General features: G+C 48.2%; 1 protein-coding gene and 1 non-coding gene across 2 annotated transcripts in view; both read right to left on the reverse strand.

The window, feature by feature from the left end:
• Positions 1–2,735: 2,735 nt before the first annotated feature.
• Positions 2,736–26,408, reverse strand: part of RPS3A (ribosomal protein S3A) — a 29,330-nt gene continuing 5,657 nt past the window's right edge. Inside the window, exons 4-6 of the mRNA XM_075347915.1 lie at positions 24,321–24,529; positions 7,002–7,111; positions 2,736–2,908 (exon numbers count right to left, since the gene is read on the reverse strand). Of these exons, the coding sequence (XP_075204030.1) occupies positions 2,787–2,908; positions 7,002–7,111; positions 24,321–24,529 (441 nt within the window). The 3' untranslated portion in view covers positions 2,736–2,786. The remainder of the gene's footprint in view (positions 2,909–7,001; positions 7,112–24,320; positions 24,530–26,408) is intronic.
• Positions 24,189–24,260, reverse strand: LOC142258702 (small nucleolar RNA SNORD73). The gene has a single exon (XR_012727843.1). It is a non-coding gene; the product is annotated as a small nucleolar RNA SNORD73 (small nucleolar RNA).

Consider the following 26,408-nt stretch of genomic DNA (forward strand, 5'->3'; position numbering starts at 1 on the left):
CATGGGGTCAGTACTATTACAGTGCTATTAGCTTTATATTGGGTTTTTTTTTCCACAGGTGCAGCTACTATCACACGATGCTTTTTTTTTTTATATATATCAGCAAATTTGGAAAGTTTTTTTTTTTTTTCCACCAACAGACTTGAAGGCTTTTTTTTTTGTGGGATGGAGTTTTTATTGGTACCATTTTGAGCCACAATATCTTTTGATCACTTTCTATTCTTTTTGGGTTGCAGAATCCAAAAGAAACAGCAACTCAGGATGTTTTGTGGTTTTTTTTTTTTTTTACACCGTTCATCATATTGTAAAAGTGATGACAGCTTATATTCTTCAGGTCAGTGCAATTATATCAGAGGGTTTTTTTTCTTCAATGTTTTGCTGCTCGTACAAACATTACAGAAGAAACAAAAAATTGTCATTGCTGTGTTCTAAGAGCTTTAAGCTTTTTTTGCTGACAGATTTATGGGGGCTTGTTATTTTCTGGGACAAGTTGACTTTTCAGAAAGTGCCATTTAATTACATATGGCTTTTTGACCTAGTTTTAATCCACTTTTTTGTCAGCTGCATGAGGACTCTAGTTTTTGCAACGTTTCTTTTACAGTGTTCACAGAAGGGGTTAAATCAGGGGTTTGAAACTCAGCTGGGGGGGAATGGGCCACAAAAAAATTGAGGAGCTGCATTCATAGGATAAAGTGACATTTTTAATGATTCAATGTTTTCTATACACCTTCAGATCACTATTTTGAACATTTTTGCTTTATAAAACCTGTACCTTTTTGTTATAAAATATATATTATTATTATATAGATATATAATTTTTATATATGTCAAAAAAAGTCCTGCTTTATTTTGAATAATATTTTTACATTTTAACCTTCTAATATTGTTTTACAACGAGCAGCATCAGTCATCTTAGCCAACATCTTGTAGCAATGCCCCCCCCATCCTTGTCCCCCGTAGTATCCTTGTCCCCCATTATGCCGCTCTTCAAAAACGCAAAAAAAACAACAAATTTCTCATTTCTCCTCAACTTTCCTCTCGTTCTGTCAGGGCTGCGTGCTGCTCAGTGTTTGCAGCGTTTTGGAGGCAGCATGTTTCAGGTACACCCAGAGCACTGGGTTTTACAGTACATGCAGTGGATGGGATTTCTAGAACTCCCATCCACTGTGCGTGTGCGGTCGCAGCAAACACTGGCCTGCGGTGCGGCTTTCAGGGTTGCAAGTATCCTCTGTACTGAGTACAGCGAGGAAAGCGCAGCGGCCCGAACCTAGATCGTGAGCACGAGCAGCTGTAGTCACCTGTATTTTCCAGAGGAGACTCACGGCCCCGCAGTCAAGAGCCGCCGCATCCAGGACACAGCGAGTCCTGATCGTGGGCACATACCTGCTGTATGCAGCCTTCGAACCCTGTGACTATCGCAGCTTTATGTCGGGAGCCGGCAGGCAGGGTTTTATATTACAGTAGAATCATTTGCGGTGCCGCACAGAGGCGCTCTGAGTGCTATACTAATAGCTGCCGCCAGCCAAGCAGGTGCAAGGAGGTGACATACAGCGACATCACCTCCTTGAATCTGATTGGGCGCATCATCCATTGGTGTAGTGCAGACAGCTCCTCTACACGGCACCGCAAATGATTCAACTATACTATAAAACCCTGCCTGCCGGCTCCCGGCATAGAGCTGTGATCGTCACGGGGTCCCTGAGACGCAAAAAGCAGCCTCTGGTGCCGCATGCAGCCCGTGTGTTTGAGACCTCTGGGTTAAAAAGTGTGACAGTTTTAGAGATCGAATTGTTCTGAAGGCGGTGATCCCAAAATATTTTTTTTTTCTAAATGTTTTCACTTTACCTACTCCCTATATGGTACATTAACTTATTAGTGTGATCACAGGTATAATGTATAGTAATATACCAGCATTGCAAAGCATTATACCCATCAGTGTTATACAAACAGATTGCTTCTTTAACCATCGTCCTGGCATGGTTCAAAAGAACACTGTAGCAAAGTAACCCGGCGATAGGCATTTGACGTCTGATTACCATGGCAACTATCGAGACCCCATGATGTCATGTGGGTCCCGACTGAGTGGAAGAGGGATCACACTCATTCTCCCAGCCTTCTCAATGCTGCGATTGCTATTGATTGCAGCATTCAGGGGGTTAAACTTCAAGGGGTGGTGCAAGCATTGACAGCCAGGTCTTAGCAATGATCGTGCAGGCATAACTCCTGTGCCCACATGATCACCAGAACATACCAGTCCATCCATTTGTGGGAATGCACCACAAAATACGACATACTGGCACGTCCAACATTGGGAGAAAGGATTAATGGCTTTTAAATAGCTTCAAAGAAGGGAATATGAGCTCACCAGCTGCTAAAGGGTTCAAGCCAATTCATAGCAACAGCTGGTCTTCACTGTTCAATTTTAGCTCCATCTGATGGCCAACAGTGGCAAATCAAAAAAGTACAATTTATCATTTACAAAAAAAACAAAAAAAAAAAAAACAAACAAAAGTAAGGTTTTGCAATGTGAAGACTGATATGTGACAGCTTGTTCAAAGTTAGAAAAACATGATGGGTAGACGAATGCTATATGTAATAGCTCTTAAAAAGAATGGTCTTCTTTGGTCCATGTATATTTATATGTCCTAGTGTTGAGCTCCACACGGGACATGACAAGGTCTACGCTGCAGGAACCCTCTTAGCAATTGTCCATAGCACAGAAATAAAAACACACATTATATAGAACAGTTTGTTTATTTTTTGTAAGCTACTTCAGATCAAGCATCTCAGACAGACTCCTGCACAGGAGGCTCATATCCATCAGCCCGGTCAACTTTGGCGCCTGTCTCATCCCCGGAAGGCTTTCCAGTTCCACTGCCCTCTCCATGGAGCTCCATAAGTTTACCCACTGCAAGAAGAAGAATTACATTTACATGTCTTAGTGTCGTCTGCAAATACTGTATGACTAAAGACAGCATGGATGAAAAACAGTACCTAAACTCAAATACTAGAAAGAACAGCTACAGGTCTAGACTTTCCTTGTCTACAGTGTGTCCACCGCCATTAACATGAGAATGGCGGCAGCTACAGGAATAGAAGTGGTGTCTAGCTATAGTAAAGTAGCCATGTGCAACGCAATGAAATCACCTATAGCGCCACCTGGTGTAAAAACGGAGTAGCATTTTTTTATCTCTATAAACGGAATGAGATAGAGGGGAAAAAAAAATAAAAAAAAGTGAATTACAAAGTTGTAGGGAATCATCAATTCAATACGAATCGACACCTTGCATACAGAATTGCTATAATATGAAACCCATGAACCCCCCGCCCCTTCAAAAAAACATTGAATTCTGGTCACGCATATGGCGCTCATTTAACTTTGATGCTCAAAGTGGCCACCGTCAGCTGCAATGCACATCTGGACCCTGGACAGCATACTGTATCTTGCTGCACGTTGTACAATATGGTAGGTGACACGCTTGCACAAGCATCTGTGATATGTCGTAGGCCCTGCAATGTTGGTGAAGGGGTCGCATACACCTGCTGTTTGATGTGACCTCACAGAAAGAAGTCCAATGGGGTCACCACAGGTGAGCGTGGAGGCCACTCCACACAGCCACCATACCCAATGACTTGTAGGCAGGTCTCCATGAGGTATCACTTCACGTCCGCAGCCTTGTGAGTTTTACACATTCTAATCATAGCATTTCTGTATGCAAGGTGTCGATTCGTATGGAATTGATGATGCCCTACAACTTTGTAATTCACTTTTTTTTCTCTATCTCGTTCCGTTTGAGATAAAAATGCTAACTGTTGTTTTCCACCAGGTGGCGCAATAGGTGGTTTCATTGCGTAGCGCATGGCTACTTTACTATACCTAGACACCACTTCTATGCCTATAGCTGCCACCGTTCTCAAGTTAATGGCGGTGGACAGGATATGGGTAGACACTATATCCTCCTACCTAGGGTAATTCCCATAAAAGGGCTCGAGACCCAATACAAAGCCACATTAATAATAATCTTTATTTCTATAGCGCCAACATATTCTGCAGCGCTTTACAATTCAGGAGGCTCATATACATATACAAACAAGTAACAATTATAAAAGATACAATATTTAAAAGGGAAAAAAGGCAACCCTACTCGTGAGAGCTGACAATCTACAATGAGATGGGGGGGAGGGGCAAGGTACAAGTGCTTATTTACAGATGACAATCCAGCCATCTCAAGGAAATGGGGGATAGATAATGGCTTCCTGGACCAATAGGCCAGAGCCTTGAGATGCATTTGGGTGCCATGGACTTTGACGTGGGGTTATGTTCTGAGAAGTTGTAGAGGGATTAGGTGAAATTAGTTTGGCTAGGGAGTGTGATAGGCCGCCCTAAAAAGATGCGTTTTAGGGAGCGTCTGAAGCTGAGCAAGTTGTGATTTGTCCTAACTTCTTGGGGTAAAGCGTTCCAGAGGTTTGGTGCAGCTCGGAAGAAGTCTTGGATTCGGGAGTGGGAGGTTCGAATTAGTGTGGATGTTAGTCGAAAGTCATTTGCAGAGCGTAGAGAACGGGTGGGATGATAGACAGAGAGGAGGGTGGAGATGTAGGGGGGTGCCGCACTGTGGAGAGCTTTGTGGGTGAGAACAAAAAATTTGAATTGGATCCTATGATATATGGGCAGCCAGTGCAATGACTGGCAAAGAGCAGAGGCATCCGAGTAGCGGTTAGCCAGATAGGTGACCCTGGCTGCTGCATTAAGGATGGACTGTAGAGGAGAGAGTCTAGTTAGGGAGAGACCAATTAATAGAGAGTTACAGTAGTCAAGGCGAGAGTGGATCAGGGCCACAGTGAGGGTTTTTGTCGTTTCCATTGTGAGAAAGGGGCGGATTTTTAGAGATCTTCTTGAGGTGCAAGCAGCAGGAGCGGGCAAAAGATTGTATGTGGGAGGTGAAGGAGAGATCAGTGTCAAGTATAACCCCCAGGCAGCAGGCTTGCGGCCTAGGACTTATCGTTGTGCCACACACAGAGAGGGAGATGTCAGGTTTAGGAAGGTTGGGAGATGGAGGGAAAAGAAGAAGTTCAGTTTTGGGAAGGTTAAGTTTCAGATAGAGAACAGACATGACATTGCAAACTGCAGTCAGGCAGTCACTTGTGTTCTGTAGTACAGTGGGGGTGAGCTCAGGGGATGAGGTGTATAGCTGTGTGTCATCAGCATAAAGATGGTACTGGAAGCCAAATCTGCTGATGGTCTGTTCAGTTGGGGCAGTGTAGAGGGAGAAAAGAAGAGGGCCAAGGACTGAACCTTGAGGGACCCCAACAGTGAGAGGGAGAGAAGATGTGGAGCCAGCAAATGATACCATTAATGAGCGGCCAGAAAGATAGGAAGAGAACCAGGAGAGCACAGTGTCCTTTAGGCCGATAGAATGGAGCATAGTGAGAAGGAGATGGTGGTCAACAGTGTCGAAGTCGGCAGAGAGGTCAAGAAGGATAAGCAGAGAGTGGTCACAATTACGTTTTGCTGTCACTTTGCAAGAAATCCACATGAACAAAAATAATTTATACCCTTTTTGTCTAAGCAATCCCCCCCCCACCCATATTTATGAGCCTTATGGAAAGTCAATGATCGGACTGTTTGGTCACTGCCCACATACAAGCAGACATAAAGCATTCAATAAATCCCATCCACTTTGCTGAAATTGAAAGACAAGGTTTCGGTGGTAAGGTAACCCAATGCTTTCATTTTTGTAAATGAAGCTGATTTGAAGGGATTTTTTCTTATACACAAAACTAGTATGTATTTATTCATATTATGTTGGGGGTATATTCCACATTTTTAATTGCTTTTTATTGGAATATTTTTGGGTAGATGCAATATACAATAAGCAGACCAAAAAAAACGTATTGACATTTCAATTTTCTATACGACATTTACCTTGTCTACTCTTGACTCAGGAAAAGGTGAAAAATGTAAAAACTTTTTTTTTTTCTTAAGAGTTTTTAGAGGGAACGAATTCTATTATACGCTGCATTTCGGTACATAGGAGAATTTCTTGTTTTTCCCACTTAGCTGAGCCATATGGAAACAGAAGAATGGTAGTAACAGGAGCATTCCATAGTCCATAAACTACCAAAGCAACCCATTGGGATTGTGTTTGAGGAACTGGGGTTGTAAATGGAGCAGAGAAGTGCACACAATGTTCCAGAAGTTGCCTAATTTGAGACCAAAATTTCCTGACATCTTAAATACTGTGCCTCGTTCAACAGTACACATGGTTTAGTACAAAAGGACTGAGGCTTAACATTCATTAATGTACAGCAAAATTTGTCAATAGGCAAAAACTAAGCCAACAAATAAAGTGTTGCAAAAAGCGTTCATAAGACAGAGCTGTAAAGCAATCGATTAGTGTTACCATGCACTAAAATATAAATATGAATCTGGAGTAAGCCACAATTTTATTTCTAAATATAATTGATGACTGCCAGTACAAGAAATATGGAATGATCAAGTATATTGAATAGGATGGGGGAACCACAAATCACAGCAGTGTGTGCATCCGTGCACGTGCAAATCTTCTGATGGGCAGCGAGTAGGAATAGAAAATTAAAGCCTTTAGCTGAAGTCTTCAACCGCCCTAAAAGGCACTTTCCCACCAAAGACATTGAAGGCATAAATAAGATGTCAATGTCCAATTATCATAGGATTTGCATGTATTAAATTGGAATTCAAACAAAATGTTCTTTTTTGGTTTTTAAATGAGAGAATCTATTGCCTGTGAGATCTGGAAACCAGTAAAGCATTCCCAGTCAGCCGCCCAACAGACCAGGAATGAAGCAGAGGTCACATGCACCGTCTGCAAAACCCCATTTCATTGCGTTTCAGAGCCCCGTTTCCAACCAACAAGACCCCAGAGATCAGGAAATTAACATTAATTTATGATTTTTGGGATCGATTTGCTCTATATATTTTTTTTCTTCAAAATAATCCTTTAAGCCTTCATAAATTAACTTACGCTCAAATTTTGGCTTCTTCAACATCTTGACTTTGCGAACATAGACATCATGGAGGGGATAGATAGACTGGCAGGCCTTTTCAATGTCTTTGCCTATGCTGTCTGGGATCCTGAAAAAAGAAATGGATAATTAGGGATAATAAAACAAAGCTGTAATTAAACAAAAGACAAGTCCAAATAAGGGGTGCTTCACACATAGCGAGATCGCTACCGAAATCGCTGCTACGGCACGGTTTTGGTGACGCAACAGTGACCTCATTAGCGATCTCGCTGTGTGTGACACTGAGCAGCGATCTGGCCCCTGCTGTGAGATCGCTGCTCGTTACACAGTGCTGGTTCGTTTTCTTCAAAGGCGCTCTCCCGCTGTGACGCACACATCGCTGTGTGTGACAGCGAGAGAGCGACGAAATGAAGCGAGCAGGGAGCAGGAGCCAGCATCTGGCAGCTGTGGTAAGCAGTAACCAGGGTAAACATCGGGTAACCAAGGTGGTTACCCGATATTTACCTTAGTTACCAGCCTCCGCAGTTCTCACGCTGCCTCTGTGCTGCCGGCTCCGGCTCTCTGCACATGTAGCTGCAGTACACATCGGGTTAATTAACCCGATGTGTACTGTAGCTAGGAGAGCAAGGAGCCAGCGCTAAGCAGTGTGCGCGGCTCCCTGCTCTCGCGGTTATGATCGCTGCTTCGGCTGCTGTGTTTGACAGCTAAGCAGCGATCATAACAGCGACTTACAAGGTCGCTGTTACGTCACAGAAAATGGTGACGTAACAGCGACCTCGTTGTCGCTTAGTGTGAACCAGCCCTAACTCAGGTAGGTGATCATTTTTGCTTAATCTTTGATAAACATACAATAGTTACCACAATCTAACACACTAGGCATGTGGCCCTACTTCAGAAAAAAAAATAAAAGGAGCTTTGGACTGGCAAATAAAAATAGCTTACAACAAATGGAAAAGCCAGTGTCTCTCCTGTATGAACATGGTACAATTGTTAAAGCAGTAGGGATTCTTTTGCAAAACAAAAATCAGACATTCACCCCTTCTAGGCTGCACCAAAATTAACAGCTAGGAAAGAAACGCATGTTATTGGCTGCAGTGGTCAGGTGACTGGAACTGCACAATCACAGACCTCCTTCAGTTGTCAAGAAACCAGGACGTCATAGGTTCTATTGCAGATAGAGGCCACTGAGGCAGCCCGAGCCGGATCCATGAGGGTAAAGCTGCTTTCACACATCCGGTTTTTGCTGAGCGGCACCATACGGCGCTTTGCAGAAAAAACGCAAGTTTTTCCTTTTGCCGCCGGTTGCGTTTTTTCCCCATAGACTTGCATTAGCACTGTATTGTGCCGCATGGCCTTGCGTCCATTTTTTGCCGGATGCGGCATATTTAGCCCATGCAGCGGCCGGATGGAACGTTGCCTGGCACGTTTTTTTGTGCGGTGAAAAAACCGCATTGCGCCGGATCCGGCGCAAATTGCAATCCAACAAGCCTATGGACGCCAGATTCGGCGTCCTGCGGCAAAAAACGCATCCAGCCTCCAGATGCAATTTTTTGCACTGCGCATGCATAAAGAAGGGAATTTTGTTTACTTACCGTAAATTCCTTTTCTTCTAGCTCCAATTGGGAGACCCAGACAGTGGGTGTATAGCTACTGCCTCTGGAGGCCGCACAAAGAACTACACTTAAAAGTGTAAGGCCCCTCCCCTTCTGGCTATACACCCTCCCGTAGGAGTACGGATTCCTCAGTTTTAGTACCAAAGCAAGAAGGAGGAAAGCCAATAACAGTTTCAAAAACAAATTCAATCCGATAACAAGATCGGAGAACTTAAGAAACAACATGAACAACATGTGCACCCGAAAAACGAAACCCTAAGAACAAATAGGGCGGGTGCTGGGTCTCCCAATTGGAGCTAGAAGAAAAGGAATTTACGGTAAGTAAACAAAATTCCCTTCTTCTTTTTCGCTCCTAATTGGGAGACCCAGACAGTGGGACGTCCAAAAGCAGTCCCTGGGTGGGTAAAAAGATACCACATGAACGGGCTGTCAGACAGCCTCTTCCTACAGGTGGGCCACCGCCGCCTGAAGGACCTGTCTACCTAGGCTGGCATCTGCCGAAGCGTAGGTATGCACTTGATAGTGTTTGGTAAACGTGTGCAGACTCGACCAGGTAGCCGCCTGGCACACTTGCTGAGCCGTAGCCTGATGCCGCAATGCCCAGGACGCACCCACGGCTCTGGTAGAATGGGCCTTCAGTCCAGATGGAATCGGAAGCCCAGCAGAACGGTATGTGTGAAGAATTGGTTCCTTGATCCACCGCGCCAGGGTGGATTTGGAAGCTTGCGATCCCTTATGCTGACCAGCGACTAGGACAAAGAGCGCATCAGAACGGCGTAGAGACGCCGTGCGAGAAATGTAAATCCTGAGTGCTCTCACCAGGTCCAACAGATGTAAACCCTTTTCAAATTGGTGAACTGGATGCGGACACAAAGATGGCAAGGTGATATCCTGATTGAGATGAAAGGAAGAAACCACCTTGGGAGAAAACTCTGGAATTGGACGCAGTACTACCTTGTCTTGGTGAAACACCAGGAAGGGAGATTTGCAAGATAACGCCGCTAGCTCGGACACTCTTCGAAGAGACGTGACCGCCACAAGAAAAACTACCTTTTGTGAAAGCCGAGAAAGGGAAACCTCTTTCAAAGGCTCGAAAGGCGGCTTCTGGAGAGCAATGAGAACCTTGTTCAGATCCCAGGGTTCCAATGGCCGTCTGTAAGGAGGAACGATATGACAAACTCCTTGGAGAAACGTGCGTACTTTAGAAAGCCGTGCCAAGCGCTTCTGAAAGAATACGGATAGCGCGGAGACTTGACCCTTAAGAGAGCTAAGCGACAAACCTTTTTCCAACCCAGACTGCAGGAAGGAAAGAAAAATTGGCAATGCAAATGGCCAGGGAGAAAACCCTTGAGCCAAGCACCACGCTAAGAATATCTTCCACGTCCTGTGATAGATCTTAGCTGAGGATGGTTTTCTAGCCTGTCTCATTGTGGCAACAACTTCATGAGATAAACCTGAGGCCGCTAGGATCCAGGACTCAATGGCCACACAGTCAGGTTCAGGGCCGCAGAATTCAGATGGAAAAACGGCCCTTGAGACAGCAAATCTGGACGGTCTGGTAGTGTCCACGGTTGGCCTACCGTGAGATGCCACAGATCCGGGTACCACGACCTTCTTGGCCAATCTGGAGCGACGAGTATGGCTCGATGGCAGTCGGACCTGATTTTCCGGAGAACTCTGGGTAACAATGCTAGAGGTGGGAACACATAAGGGAGTCGGAATTGCGACCAATCCTGAACCAAGGCGTCTGCCGCCAGTGCTCGGTGATCGTGAGACCGTGCCATGAAAACTGGGACCTTGTTGTTGTGCCGTGACGCCATCAGATCGACGTCCGGCGTCCCCCAGCGGCAACAGATCTGCTGAAACACGTCCGGGTGAAGGGACCATTCTCCTGCGTCCATGCCCTGGCGACTGAGAAAGTCTGCTTCCCAGTTTTCCACGCCTGGGATGTGAACTGCGGATATGGTGGACGCTCTGCTTTCCACCCACGTCAAAATCCGCTGGACTTCTTGAAAAGCTTGGCGACTGCGTGTTCCCCCTTGGTGGTTGATGTACGCCACCGCCGTGGAATTGTCCGACTGAATCCGAATCTGCTTGCCTTCCAGCCATTGTTGGAAGGCTCGCAGGGCAAGATAGATTGCTCTGATTTCTAGAACATTGATCTGCAGGGTGGACTCTTCCTGAGTCCACGTCCCCTGAGCCCTGTGGTGGAGAAACACCGCTCCCCACCCTGATAGGCTCGCATCCGTCGTGACCACTGCCCAGGACGGGGGAAGGAACGACTTTCCCTGTGACAATGAGGTGGGGAGAAGCCACCAACGCAGAGAGTCCTTGGCAGTCTGAGAGAGGGAGACAGTCCTGTCGAGGGACGTCGATTTCCCATCCCATTGGCGTAGAATGTCCCATTGTAGAGGGCGCAGATGAAACTGCGCGAACGGGACTGCCTCCATTGCTGCTACCATCTTTCCTAGGAAATGCATGAGGCGCCTCAGTGAGTGCGACTGGCTCTGAAGGAGAGATTGCACTCCAGTCCGTAGCGAGCACTGCTTGTCCAGTGGAAGCTTCACTATCGCTGAGAGAGTATGAAACTCCATGCCAAGATAAGTCAGAGATTGGGTCGGGGTTAGATGAGACTTTGGAAAGTTGATAATCCACCCGAAACTCTGGAGAGTGTCTAGTGCCACCTTCAGACTGTGCTGGCATGCCTCTTGAGAGGGTGCCTTTATAAGCAGGTCGTCTAGATACGGGATGACCGAGTGACCCTGCGAGTGCAGAACAGCTACTACTGCTGCCATGACTTTGGTGAAGACCCGGGGGGCTGTTGCCAGACCGAAAGGTAACGCTACGAACTGCAGGTGTTCGTCGTGTATGACGAAGCGTAGGAAACGCTGATGCTCTGGTGCAATCGGCACGTGGAGATACGCATCTTTGATATCTATTGATGCTAGAAAATCTCCTTGAGACATTGAGGCTATGACGGAGCGTAGGGATTCCATCCGGAACCTCCTGACTTTTACGTGTTTGTTGAGCAACTTTAGATCCAGGACGGGTCGATACGATCCGTCCTTTTTTGGGACCACAAACAGATTGGAGTAAAAACCGTGACCTTGTTCCTGAAGAGGGACGGAGGTCACCACTCCTTCCGCCTTTAGAGCGGCCACCGCCTGCAACAGAGCATCGGCTCGGTCTGGTGGTGGAGAAGTTCTGAAGAAACGAGTTGGCGGACGAGAACTGAACTCTATCCTGTACCCGTGAGACAGAATATCCCTCACCCAACGGTCTTTGACGCGTGACAGCCAAATGTCGCCAAAGTGGGAAAGCCTCCCACCGACCGCGGGTGTGGGAATCGGAGACTGCAAGTCAGGAGGACGCCGTCTTGGCAACGGTTCCTCCGGCTGTCCTTTTTGGGCGTGACTGAGACCTCCAAGAATCTGAGCGTCTCTGGTCTTTTTGAGTCTTTTTTGACGAGGCGAATTGGGACCTGCCCGGTCCTCGAAAGGACCGATAACTAGACTGACCCTTCCTCTGTTGGGGTTTGTTTTGTCTGTGTTGCGGTAAGGATGAGTCCTTACCCTTGGAGTGTTTGATGATTTCATCCAAACGCTCTCCAAACAATCGGTCACGAGAAGAAGGGAATTTTGTTACTTACCGTAAATTCCTTTTCTTCTAGCTCTTATTGGGAGACCCAGACGATTGGGGTATAGCTACTGCCCTCTGGAGGCCACACAAAGCACTACACTAAAAGTGCAAGGCCCCTCCCTCTCTGGCTATACCCCCCCGTGGTATCACGGGTACTCCAGTTTTAGTGCCAAAGCAAGAAGGAGGAAGCCAACAACTGGTTTAAACAAATTAACTCCGAGTAACATCGGAGAACTGAAAAACCGTTCAACATGAACAACATGTGTACCCGCAAACAGCAAAAAACAATCCCGAAGGACAACAGGGCGGGTGCTGGGTCTCCCAATAAGAGCTAGAAGAAAAGGAATTTACGGTAAGTAACAAAATTCCCTTCTTCTTCAGCGCTCTATTGGGAGACCCAGACGATTGGGACGTCCAAAAGCTGTCCCTGGGTGGGTAAAGAAATACCTCATGTTAGAGCTGCAAAACAGCCCCCCCCTACGGGGATGTCACTGCCGCCTGCAGGACTCTTCTACCTAAGCTGGCATCCGCCGAAGCATAGGTATGCACCTGATAATGCTTGGTGAACGTGTGCAGACTCGACCAGGTAGCTGCCTGGCACACCTGTTGAGCCGAAGCCTGGTGCCGTAATGCCCAGGACGCATCTACGGCTCTGGTTGAGTGGGCTTTTAGCCCTGAAGGAACCGGAAGCCCAGCAGAACGGTAGGCCTCTATAATTGGTTCTTTGATCCATCGAGCCAAGGTGGCTTTAGAAGCCTGCAACCCCTTGCGCGGACCGGCGACAATGACAAAAAATGCATCGGAACGGCGCATGGGCGCCGTGCGGGAAATGTAGATCCTGAGTGCTCTCACCAGATCTAGCAAACGCAAGTCCCTTTCATACCGGTGAACCGGATGAGGATAAAAGGAAGGCAATGATATATCCTGATTAAGATGAAACGAGGATACGACCTTAGGGAGAAACTCCGGAATGGGGCGCAGCACAACCTTGTCCTGGTGGAACACCAAGAAGGGAGCCTTGGATGACAGAGCAGCCAGCTCAGACACTCGCCGAAGCGATGTGATCGCAACAAGAAACGCCACTTTCTGTGACAGGCGAGAAAAAGAAACTTCTTTGAGAGGCTCGAAGGGCGGCTTCTGGAGAGCCACTAGTACCCTGTTCAGATCCCATGGATCCAACGGCCGCTTGTACGGGGGCACAATATGACAGACCCCCTGCAGGAACGTGCGCACCTTAGGAAGACGTGCTAGACGCTTCTGAAAAAACACGGATAGTGCCGAGACTTGCCCTTTAAGGGAGCCGAGCGACAAGCCCTTTTCCAACCCTGATTGCAGGAAAGATAGAAAAGTGGGCAATGCAAATGGCCAGGGAGACACTCCCTGAGCAGAGCACCAGGTTAAGAAAATCTTCCACGTTCTGTGGTAGATCTTAGCAGAAGTTGACTTCCTAGCTTGTCTCATTGTGGCTACCACTCCCTGGGATAATCCTGTTGACGATAGGATCCAGGACTCAATGGCCACACAGTCGGGTTCAGGGCCGCAGAATTCTGATGGAAAAACGGCCCTTGAGACAGCAGGTCTGGACGGTCTGGAAGCGACCACGGTCGGCCGACCGTGAGATGCCACAGATCCGGATACCACGATCTCCTCGGCCAGTCTGGGGCGACGAGTATGATGCGGCTGCAATCGGATCTGATCTTGCGTAGTACTCTGGGCAAGAGTGCCAGAGGCGGGAATACATATGGGAGGCGGAAGTGCGACCAATCTTGCACCAAGGCGTCTGCCGCCAGCGCTCTTTGATCTCGCGACCGCGCCATGAATGCCGGGACCTTGTTGTTGTGCCGAGACGCCATTAGGTCGACGTCCGGCACTCCCCATCGGCGACAGATTTCCTGAAACACGTCCGGGTGAAGGGACCATTCCCCTGCGTCCATGCCCTGGCGACTGAGGAAGTCTGCTTCCCAGTTTTCTACGCCCGGGATGTGAACCGCGGATATGGTGGATGCTGTGTCCTCCACCCAATTCAGAATGCGCCGGACTTCCTGAAAGGCTTGCCGGCTGCGCGTCCCTCCTTGGTGGTTGATGTATGCCACCGCTGTGGAGTTGTCCGATTGGATTCGGATCTGCTTTCCTTCCAGCCACTGTTGGAAGGCCAGTAGGGCAAGATACACTGCCCTGATTTCCAGAACATTGATCTGAAGGGTGGACTCCTGCTGAGTCCACGTCCCCTGAGCCCTGTGGTGTAGAAACACTGCTCCCCACCCCGACAGACTCGCATCTGTCGTGACTACTGCCCAGGATGGGGGCAGGAAGGATCTTCCCTGAGACAATGAGGTGGGAAGGAGCCACCATTGCAGAGAGTCCTTGGCCGTCTGGGAAAGAGAGACTTTCCTGTCTAGGGAAGTCGTCTTCCCGTCCCATTGGCGGAGAATGTCCCATTGAAGTGGACGCAGATGAAACTGCGCAAAGGGAACTGCTTCCATGGCTGCCACCATCTTCCCTAGGAAGTGCATGAGGCGCCGTAAGGGGTGCGACTGGCCCTGAAGGAGCGATTGCACCCCTGTCTGTAGGGACCGCTGCTTGTTTAGCGGAAGCTTCACTCTCGCTGCTCGAGTATGAAACTCCATGCCAAGATACGTTAGTGACTGTGTCGGTGACAGATTTGACTTTGGAAAGTTGATGATCCATCCAAAAGTCTGGAGAGTCTCCAGCGTAGCCTGTAGACTGAGTTGGCATGCCTCTTGAGAGGGTGCCTTGACAAGTAGATCGTCTAGGTAAGGGATCACCGAGTGTCCCTGAGAGTGCAAGACTGCTACCACCGCCGCCATGACCTTGGTGAAGACCCGTGGGGCTGTCGCCAGACCAAATGGCAGAGCTACGAACTGAAAATGGTCGTCTCCTATCACAAAACGTAGAAAACGTTGATGTTCTGTAGCAATTGGCACGTGGAGATAAGCATCCTTGATGTCTATTGAGGCAAGGAAGTCTCCTTGAGACATTGAGGCAATGACAGAACGGAGGGTTTCCATCCGGAACCTCCTGGCGTGCACATGTTTGTTGAGCAGTTTTAGGTCCAGAACAGGACGGAATGAGCCGTCCTTTTTTGGCACCACAAAGAGATTGGAGTAAAACCCTCTCCCTTGTTCCTGAAACGGTACAGGAACCACTACTCCCTCCGCTCTTAGGGAGTCCACCGCCTGCCGCAGGACATCTACACGGTCTGGGTGTGGGGAGGTTCTGAAGAACCGAGCTGGAGGACGAGAACTGAACTCGATTCTGTACCCGCGCGACAAAATGTCCGTCACCCACCGGTCTTTGACCTGTGACATCCAAGTGTCGTAAAAGCGGGAGAGCCTGCCCCCGACCGGAGATGCGGAGGGAGGGGACTGGAAGTCATGAGGTAGCCGCTTTGGAAGCGGTTCCTCCATTTGCTTTCTTGGGGCGTGAATGAGCCCTCCAGGAATCTGAGTTTCTTTGCGTCCTCTGAGTCCCTTTGGACGAGGAGAATTGTGTTTTGCCCGAACCTCGAAAGGACTGAAACTTCTGCTGCCACTTTCTCTGCTGAGGTTTGCTTGATCTGGGCTGGGGTAAAGAGGAGTCTTTACCCTTGGACTGTTTAATGATGTCAGCCAATGGCTCGCCAAACAGTCTTTCTCTAGACAAAGGCAAGCTGGTTAAACATTTTTTGGAACCAGCATCTGCTTTCCAGTCCTTTAACCACAATGCCCTGCGCAAAACTACCGAATTGGCAGACGCCATTGAGGTGCGGCTGGTAGATTCTAGGACCGCATTGATAGCGTAAGACGCAAACGCGGACATCTGCGAGGTAAGGGACGCCACTTGCGGCACCGCTGGATGTAAGATAGCATCCACTTTCGCTAAACCAGCTGAAATAGCTTGTAGCGCCCATACGGCTGCGAATGCTGGAGCAAACGACGCGCCGATAGCTTCATAGACAGATTTTAACCAAAGGTCCATCTGTCTGTCATTGGCATCCTTAAGTGAAGCGCCATCCTCCACTGCAACTATGGATCTAGCTGCAAGTTTGGAAATCGGGGGATCCACCTTTGGACACTGGGTCCAGCGCTTGACCACCTCAGGGGGGAAAGGATAACGTGTATCCTTAGAACGTTTAGAGAAACGCTTTTCTGGATGAGCGTCGTGCTTCTGGATTGATTCTCTGAAGTCAGAGTGATCCAACAGAGCACTTAATTTACGCTTGGGATAGAGGAAACGAAATTTCTCCTGCTCTGCCGCTGCCTCTTCTGCTGAAGGGGTTGGGGGAGAAATATCTAACAGCCTATTGATGGCTGAGATAAGATCGTTTACCATGGCGTCCCCATCCGGGGTATCCAGATTGAGAGGGGTTCCAGGATTAGACTCCTGATCACTCTCTTCAGACACATCACAGGGAGACTGATTGCGCTGAGACCCTGAGCAGTGTGATGACGTTGAGGGTCTTTCCCAGCGAGCCCGCTTGGGGTGGCTGGGGCAATCATCTGAGTCATCATACTCATCCTGAGAGGCCGGGGACCCCCTTGCAGTCTGGATTAAATCCAACTGCGGAGGGTTAGAGGACATAGACCTCGCCGTGTCCATAGACTGAGCCCCAGGCATGGATTGCAAAGTTTCCAGGATTTTTGCCATAGTCACCGACATATTAACCGCAAAAACTGCAAAGTCTGTCCCTGACACCGGGGCAGGACTTACAGGCGTCTCAGCCTGGGTCACTATCTCTCCTGACTCCGGCTGGCGAAGCAGCACCGGATCTGAGCATTGCACACAATGGGGGTCTTTGGAACCTGCTGGTAGAGCAGTCCCACAAGCAGCACACACAGTGCACACAGCCCTAGCCTTGGCAGCTTTGCGTCTTGTGGATGACATGCTGCTGCTTCCTCAGAGCGATCTGGGGTATTCAGCCAGGAAGCGACCTCACAGTGCAAGAAATCAATAAATCTCTATGTCCAGTGACACAATACACTAACAAACACTGAGGCACTAGAGGGGCCAGCTGAAAAGCCGCTTACCGCCCGCTTAAGAGCGGGTGTGTGGTCTTCCAAAGCCCCTCAGTCTAGGTCTCCCAGAGCCTTGCGTCCTTCTTCCAGCCAGCCATGCATGTAATGGCTGCCGGCGTCCTGAGGGAAGAAGGGGGGCGGGCCCTGGGCGTTCCTGACCAAGAGCGGGAAGCCTGCTCCCTCTGTGCTTAGTGAGAGGGCTGGAGCATGTAAATCAGGCTCCAGCCCTCCTCGCTGCCGTGAAACAGCGTCTCTCCCCTACCCTGATTGACAGGGTGGGGGCGGGGAACGATCGGAGCTGCCGGCGTCCTAGGCCCAAAAGCCGGGGACTAGAGTTATAAACGCCGCCGCCGTAAAAGCGCGGTCGGCGTATCCCCGGCGCACCACAAGTCACAGCAGCGCCGCCCGGTCCAGTGAGGGTCGGCGCTGCGTTCCCAGAACACAAAGTCCCCCAGATGACTGTAGGAACACCAGCTCAGTGTACGGTCCCCGGCGCACTACAACACCCAGCCAGCCCGGAGTGTGTCTGTGCCTGCCGGGGACACAGAGTACCTGTATGATGCAGGGCCCGGTCCCTGATGGTACTCCTGCTCCGTATCCATCAGGTTCTGATGGGTCTGTGGATGGAGCCCGGCGACAGAGCTTTGAGGCCGGCAGGATCCCACTTCCACAGAACCCCCAAGGGGATGTGGAAGGAAAAACAGCATGTCAGGCTCCAGCCCTGTACCAGCAATAGGTACCTCAACCTTACAACACCATCCAGGGGTGAGAAGGGAGCATGCTGGGAACACTATATGTGTCCTCTTTTCTTCCATCCGAACTAGTCAGCAGCTACTGCTGACTAAAATCTGTGGAGCTATGCATGGAATGTCTGACCTCCTTCGCACACAAAGCTAAAAACTGGAGTACCCGTGATACCACGGGGGGGTATAGCCAGAGAGGGAGGGGCCTTGCACTTTTAGTGTAGTGCTTTGTGTGGCCTCCAGAGGGCAGTAGCTATACCCCAATCGTCTGGGTCTCCCAATAGAGCGCTGAAGAAAAAGGCAAATTGGTTAAGCACTTCTTGGAATGAGAATCTGCTTTCCAATGTCTCAACCACAGGGCCCTACGCAAAACAACGGAGTTGGCTGACGCCACTGCCGTGCGGCTTGTAGCGTCAAGAACAGCATTAATCGCGTACGACGCGAATGCCGCCATTTGCGAGGTCAATGGTGCTACCTGCGGGGCAAATGCACGTGTGACTGAGTCGACTTGCGCAAGCCCGGCTGAGATAGCTTGGAGTGCCCATACGGCCGCAAAAGATGGCGCTAACGACGCTCCAATCGCTTCATAGATGGATTTCAGCCAGAGCTCCATCTGCCTGTCAGTGGCATCTTTAAGTGCCGCTCCATCCTCAACTGCAACCAAGGATCTAGCTGCAAGCCTGGAAATTGGAGGATCCACTTTTGGACACTGGGTCCAACCCTTGACCACCTCAGGGGGAAAAGGATAGCGTGTATCTTTAAGCCGTTTAGAAAAACGCCTTTCAGGATAAGCGTGGGGTTTCTGGATTGCGTCTCTAAAGTCAGCGTGGTCCAGAAAAGTGCTTAATGTACGCTTAGGGTATCTGAAATGGATTCTCTCGTGCTGTGAAGCTGACTCCTCTACAAGAGGAGCTGGTGGGGAAATATTTAACATCTTATTGATGTTAAATATAAGATCATTAACTATGGCGTCACCATCTGGTGTATCTAGATTGAGAGCGGTCCCAGGATCAGAATCCTGATCAGTTACGTCCGCCTCATCACCCATAGATTCATCTCGCTGGGATCCTGACCATTGAGATGAATGTGAAGGCCCGTCATAGCGAGCCCGCTTAGGCTGCCCGGGGCCATCGTCCGAGTCAGAGTCTTCACCCTGAGGTGTATGTGCCCGTCCCGGAGCTTGGAGGTAATTCAGCTGAGGGGGACCAGGGGGCAATGATTGCACAGTGTCCGTGGCCTGAAGTACAGGCCTAGCTCGCAATGTGTCAAGAATTTGTGACATAGTGAGAGACATTCTGTCAGCAAAAGCTGCAAACTCAGTTCCTGTCACCTGGACAGCATTCACAGGTGGTACACCCTGGGTCACGTCCAGCAGAGGTCCCGACTGTGCAAGCGCCGCAGGGGCCGAGCACTGCACACAATGGGGGTCCGTGGAGCCTGCCGGTAGAAAAGTCCCACATGCGGTGCAGGAAGCATATAATGTCTGTGCCTTGGCACCCTTGCGTTTTACGGACGACATGCTGCTGGCTCTCTGCAATGTGAGAGAGTCTATAGCCAAAGGGCGACCAGCGCTATGCAATACAAAGTATTTGTAGAAACAAAATACTAAGAATACTACTGGCACAAGAGGGGGTGAGCCCTGAGGGCTGCTTACCGCCCGCTGAATAGCGGGTAAGAGGCGCAGAATTCCTTGTCTGGGTCTCCCCGGCTCCCCTCTGCAGCTCAGCGTGTCAGCAGGAATGGCTGCCGGCGTCTGTGGAGAGGGGCGGTCCGTGGGAGTTCCTAAACAAAAGTGCGGGAAACAGTGTCCCCTCTGTGCCTATTGTGAGGGCTGGAGTATGTAAAAACGACTCCAGCCCTCGGCGCTGATGCACTGACCAGCGTCCCGCCCCTCTCCTGACTGGCAGGTCTGGGGGCGGGAACGAACGGAAGCAGGCCGCAAAAGCCGGGGACTCGAGTTATCAGCGCGGCCGCCGTAAAAGCGCGGCCCGCGCTGAAGTCCCCGGCGCACCACAAGTGCCAGCCGCGCCGCAGTCCCAGCGGCCGGCGCGACCGATTCCCAGAAGTGTGCCTGCTTCAGCGAAGCTGAATGAGGCCATGGCACAAGCGCCGCAGCGCTGATGTCCCCGGCGCACTACAACACCCAGCATGCTGCGGTGTGAGCGCCAAATGCACGGGGACACAGAGTACCTTGAGGAAGCAGGGCCATGTCCCTGATGTACTCCGCTCCATCCAGCATCTTCTCCAGGGGCTGTAGATGGAGCACGGTCTCAGTGCCTGGAGACCAGTAAATCCCACTTCACCCAGAGCCCTGTAAAAAGGGATGGGGAAGGAATCAGCATGTGGGCTCCTGCCGCCGTACCCGCAATGGGTACCTCAACCTTACAAACACCTCCGACATACAGTGGGGTGAGAAGGGAGCATGCTGGGAGCCCTGTATGGGCCCTCTTTTCTTCCATCCGATATAGTCAGCAGCTGCTGCTGACTAAAAACAATGGAGCTATGCGTGCGTGTCTGACCTCCTTCGCACAAAGCTAAAACTGAGGAATCCGTACTCCTACGGGAGGGTGTATAGCCAGAAGGGGAGGGGCCTTACACTTTTAAGTGTAGTTCTTTGTGCGGCCTCCAGAGGCAGTAGCTATACACCCACTGTCTGGGTCTCCCAATTAGGAGCGAAAAAGAAAAAAAAAAAAACACAGACGGGCCGCATGGAAAAACTTATGCAACGGATCAGTTTTTTTCACCGCATCCGTTGCATAGGTTTTTGAGCCGGATTGAGCCGTACTGCAAAAACCGGATGTGTGAAAGCAGCCTTAGAGGGCAACAAAGTCTGACTATGGTTTTAAAAACATCTCTACCATTTTAACAATGCCTGTAAAATTTCTGTCAGTGCATAAGCTCATCCTTAGCAACATTTAAAGTGTATGGACCGGCTAATAGAGACCTTGAGTGGAGCAGTGGGATACATGCCCCACCATAGCATTCTATGCGGGCACACACTACCCAGCGCTCAGCAAGTGACCTTGATAAAACCGCTATAAATGTATCCCCCGCATACTACAAACAATACACTGATCTCCAGTATCAATAGCCTCTTAAGCATAAAGTTTTCGTATTTTCAGTATAAAAACAAAGCTATACCTCATGTGTGTGTTACCGCCCGCACCCCTAGGCAATTTTCCATGTTTTCTACCAAGTGCAATTCCACAATGTGTTATTTTATTTACCATGTTCAATATATGGTAAAACTGACCTGGCAATGACTCCCCGTGTCAGGAGTGCTTAGATACCAAACAAGTAGTTTTTTTTGGGTGGGTGAGAGTTTTTAAGTTTTAAAAAAAAGCCGCTTTTGTCGCCATTTTACGAGACCCGTAACAGTCATTTACGGGATATGGGGCTGTGATGGCTTATTTTTTGTGCCATGAGCTGATTGTAGGTTTGGATTACGTCTTATTGCAATGTTGCTGCGACCAAACAAAAAACGTATTTTTTTCTTGTTACACCATTTACCAATCAGATTAATGTTATAGTTTGATAGATTGGGCATTTCTGAACACATATTAAATGAGTCTCTTATAATTTTATTTTTAATGGGGGTGGGGGAAGGGGGGTGATTTGAACTTGTTTACTTTTTACAAGTTGTACTGGGGTTAATGGTCCCCTGGGGACTTCAAGTTGCTATCATCTGATCACCTGTGCTCTACAGAGCAGTATATCAGCATTGCTCTGTACAGCATAGACCATGAGTTCCATAGGCCAGCGTTCCCAAGAGGACTGTGTAGATATGCACAAGAGAAGGGGGAGGGGGTTGGGGTGGCTCATCAGCCAATTCCAGGCTGTCATGACAACCCATGAGTGCTCCAGTATCATGAGACGGGCGTGCTGATTGGTGGGATCAGTGACGCACTTCCTCCCAGCACGTTAAATGCTGATGTCAGATCGATGGTGGCATTTTACTAGTTAACAGTCGAGGGTGGCTCTCTGATTAACCAATGGCTATTAGAGGCACTTGATGGCTGATTAAATCAGTGATCACGTTCAGGGAAAGATGCGGGCTCAGAATAAGCCCACATCAAAGCAAGATCATGGTTGATAACACAAGTCATCGGTCGTGAAGGGGTTAAAGTGGCTATAAAAGATTGCATAGTTCCATAGAATTCTGTACCTAAACTACGTCGCACTAGCCCCAAGTTTAACCTGAACAGCAAAGACTGTTTATCACATTTGGGGTTTTGGAAAGAATCAGGTCTTCCATGTACCACACTGAGGTACAAGAATGCAGAGCCTTGTATTTTCGGTTTATCTGTACTGTATCAGCACGCCGCTGACCATAGCAGGCCACGAAGCCTCATCTGCACTGAAGAGTTTACTCGCAGAGGTTGGCCAACAACTTTTGTTGCAAAAGGAATTCACTCATGTAACCCCTGCTGATCCAGAGATTGGTTTGTTTATTGGTTTTTTTTTTTTTTCTATTTACTTCCCTGCTGGTGATCACATGACACTTATCCATGTGACTGCTGCAGCCAATCATTAGCCTCAGCAAAAATAAAAAAAGGCACAAAATGAAAAAGGGCTGCAGTATTCACATGATCAGCAGCTGCCCAGCATGTCATATCTGAGCAGGGGTAATAAAGGGAACCAACCACCAGGATTTTCGTATATAAGCTAAAGCCAGTGCTATACTGGCACTATCAGGCTGATTCGCTACATACCATTAGTGGTCAGCTCGGATGTTTAGGCTTTCAAATACAAGAAAGTAAAACTTCAAAAAAAAAAAATAAAAATCAGCAGCATCTTGATTGGCATTTGCAACTGAGCAAATATTCATATGGATTCCCACCCCCTGCCTGTTCCTCCCTCTCTGTTCACTGTGGTATTATACAAACTATTCACTGTGTTAAAGGACCTGTGGTGAGGTCATTCTCATGTGACCAGAAGGGGCGCGGCCTCAGCCAACAAAGCTGGATACCTGATCACATGGGTATGACCTCACCACAGGTCCTTAAGCAAAGTGAATAGTAATTTTCATCAGTGTTTGATTACAGAAAAACACAGACATGTGAATAACACCAGACTATAATGGATTCATGCTCCATATGTGGAGAACATACATAGAACACATACATGGAAGCTGAATTCCTGAACAACACCCTACTCCTGCTACTTCCCAGAATTGCCATAGCAACCATCCTATATTCCTAAACTGAATTGCTGGAAATCAACAGGGTCAGAAGTCTGTCTGATCTCATGTCTTCTACCCTGACGGGAGTGATATTAGCTCATCACACATGTCCCCATGATAGGCCACTATCAGAAACCTGGAAACAAGTTCCTGACTGGTAACTTATCCTAGTTACAAAATAGAGAAGGTCGGATTGCCTGATTGCTGGTTTCTTCATTCTCCAGCAGGCGGACGCATCCCCAGAGGCAATGAATGGAGCACTAGTCAAGCATTAGAACTGCGGCTTCTTTCCAACAAGGAGAAAAGTACCTGCCTCTGATTGGTTCGGATCCCAGTCGCTGTACCCCATCAAACCATTTATCAGTCATCCGTAACTTGTTTTCACTGAGCAACCACATTAAAAAGGCACACAAGCAGATTTAAAAGGGGTTGTCTGGTCTAAAGTCATAAGTCTGCAATCACACTATTAGCACTGTGAGGCTTCACCGGTGTCAGGAACGGCAGTCACATAGCCATGTGTGTGATATGCACAATCCCGACCAGAATCCTACTAGAAGATGGCAGCCTCGCACAATACAGTTGCGTTAAGCGTGGCCGTGCCCCTCTACTCAGATTCTGGCGGAGAGTATGAATATCGCATACTTGCGGCCACCGTTCTGGGCTCTGACATCGGAGAATCCTCACAGCGCAAATAATGCGATTTCAGACAAAACGATTTAGACCAGATAACCCCTTTAATGAAAAAGAGCCCGCAAACGATTGTTCGTTGATAACCCAATACCCATCAGAGAATGCGTTGGCTAAAATTGGATTTTTTTTTCTGCCCAGTAGTGCTAACTTAAAAGAATAAATCCTCCCCATTATGACAACTGAGCAGTGAGGATGGCAAAAAGCATGCTGAAATGGCAACTACAGGCGACCACTGACAGCATCTATTACATGTATAGGTAGAACGCTTTAACACAAAGTACATTACTTATGGAATCAAAGTGGGAAACTCAGAATGATCTCAAAATAATAATCATAGATTGTCATTTGGGACCGAAACATATTGTCATCACTTTTCCCACATGGAAATCTTAATATCACAGCTAGGAGTTACAATTTAGGTCAACCAAAAACTTACAGTTTGTTAACAACTTCCTTCAGGTCATTAGTCTGCACTTCCCGGGTCATGATTTCCATCATCTTCTTACGGATTTGACGGACTTGTTGATGCTGGGCATAGGAAGTCTTTCTGACCTGATTGTTGCGCTTCTTTGTGAATCCAACACAGAAGAGACGGAGAAGGTAGCCATCTGTAGTCTTCACATCAACATGTGCTTCAATCATGGTCTATGGAGGAAAATATAGCATAGTCTTCATTAAATTTCATTTTGCACTGACCCCTTAACTGCTGATTCTCATGTTTTACAACTATGCCAGGTCACAACGTATTTTTTTTTTTATACTTAAGAGGTTTTAAGCCCTGGACGCTTATTACTATATTCACACTATATGCCATAAATGTCTAAACACATGTGGGTCCAAGAAAAAAAAGGAGATTCCATCTAATAAACGAGCTGAACACCAACATCCATTCCCAGCAGTATGAGACAGCCCTGTGACACAGGTGTAGGTCCAAGAGGTGGAACATTAGTGGCATAGCCTATTAATTCCTAGAGGTGAGAACAACACTTCAGTAGTTTCACAAGAAATAAGTAATAAGTGCTATCCACAATTAGAAAAAAAACGGATTTTTGTGTACTCACCGTAAAACAGTTTTCTCTTAGCCATCATTGGGGGGACACAGGACCATGGGTGTTATGCTGATTATCCATAGGAGGACACTAAGTAGATGCAAAGATGTTTGCTCCTCCCCTGCAGTATACACCCCCTGGCCCAGCCAGGCTACTTCAGTTTTAGTACACAAGCAGTAGGAGAACAAGTAACAAAAAACATGAGTGAATACTCATAACAAAAAAGTACTGAGACAGAAAAAAAGCTAAGGCCCAACAGGGCAAAAGGGAGGGTGCTGTGTCCCCCAATGATGGCTAAGAGAAAACAATTTTATGGTGAGTACACAAAAATCCGTTTTTCTCTGACGCCTCATTGGGGGGGGGGGGGGGGGGGGGACACAGGACCATGGGACGTCCTAAAGCAGTCCATGGTTGGGTAAACAATAAACAACGCAACACAAGGACTAGGAACCAGTCCCAGATAGCCAGGAGCGCCTACTGAGATAGTGGAGTACCTATCGTTTGCAGAATTTTCCTACCTAGGTTCGCCTCAGCCGAAGCCTGGGTATGGACTCAGTAATGCTTTGAAACAGTATGTAGGCAAGACCAGGTCGCAGCCTTACACCTCTGTTCCACTGAAGCCTAATGGCCCAAGAGGCGCCAACTGCTCGCGTGGAATGAGTCCGCAGCCCACTAGGAATGGGCTTAAGTTGCAAGCGGTAGACGACCTGGATCACAGAGCGAATCCAGCGAGCCAGTGTTGCCTATGAAGCTGCCTCTCCTTTCTTAGGCCTTTCAAGAATGACGAACAAGGAGTCTATGTTCCTAAAGGGGCTGTCCTAGGTACGTAATATCTGAGAGCTCTGACAAGGTCTAGCGAATATAGAACCCTTTCCACCCCAAGGACTGGGTGTGGACAAAAGGAAGGCAGAAAAATGTCCTCGTTCATATGAAACAGGGAAGTAACGTTCGGAAAAAAATCCGGAAGGGGGCGTAGAACCACCACGTCCTGATGAAAGATCAGAAAGGGTCCGCGGCAAGAGAGTGCTGCCAGTTCCTAAACTTGTCTGATTGACGTAATCGCCACTAAGAATATTACCTTCCAGGAGAGAAGAGTAAGAGAAGATTCCTTAAGAGGTTCAAAAGGGGACCTCTGGATACCGTCCAAAACGAGATTGAGGTCCCATGGGTCCAGTGACCGTTTATACAGGGAAACTAGATGGGAAACACCCTTGAGGACAGTCTTGACTTGCGGATTGCAAGCTAGGCAGTATTGATAGAATATCGAGAGAGAGATGAAACCTGCCCCTTAAGGGAGCTGAGGGCCAACCCCTTTTGCAAACTGACTGCCAAAAAGAGAAAAAAAAAAAAAAATAAAAAAAATCAAGAATTCTGGGGATCGCCAGAGGCATAGGTTGTACATTAGATTCCCTGCACTGGGAAAGGAAAGTTTTTCACGTACGGTGGTAAAAACGGGATGAAGGCCGTCTTTCGGG

This window comes from Anomaloglossus baeobatrachus, chromosome 1, assembly GCF_048569485.1.
Source record: "Anomaloglossus baeobatrachus isolate aAnoBae1 chromosome 1, aAnoBae1.hap1, whole genome shotgun sequence".
In the NCBI taxonomy this organism is placed as follows: Eukaryota; Metazoa; Chordata; class Amphibia; order Anura; family Aromobatidae; genus Anomaloglossus; species Anomaloglossus baeobatrachus.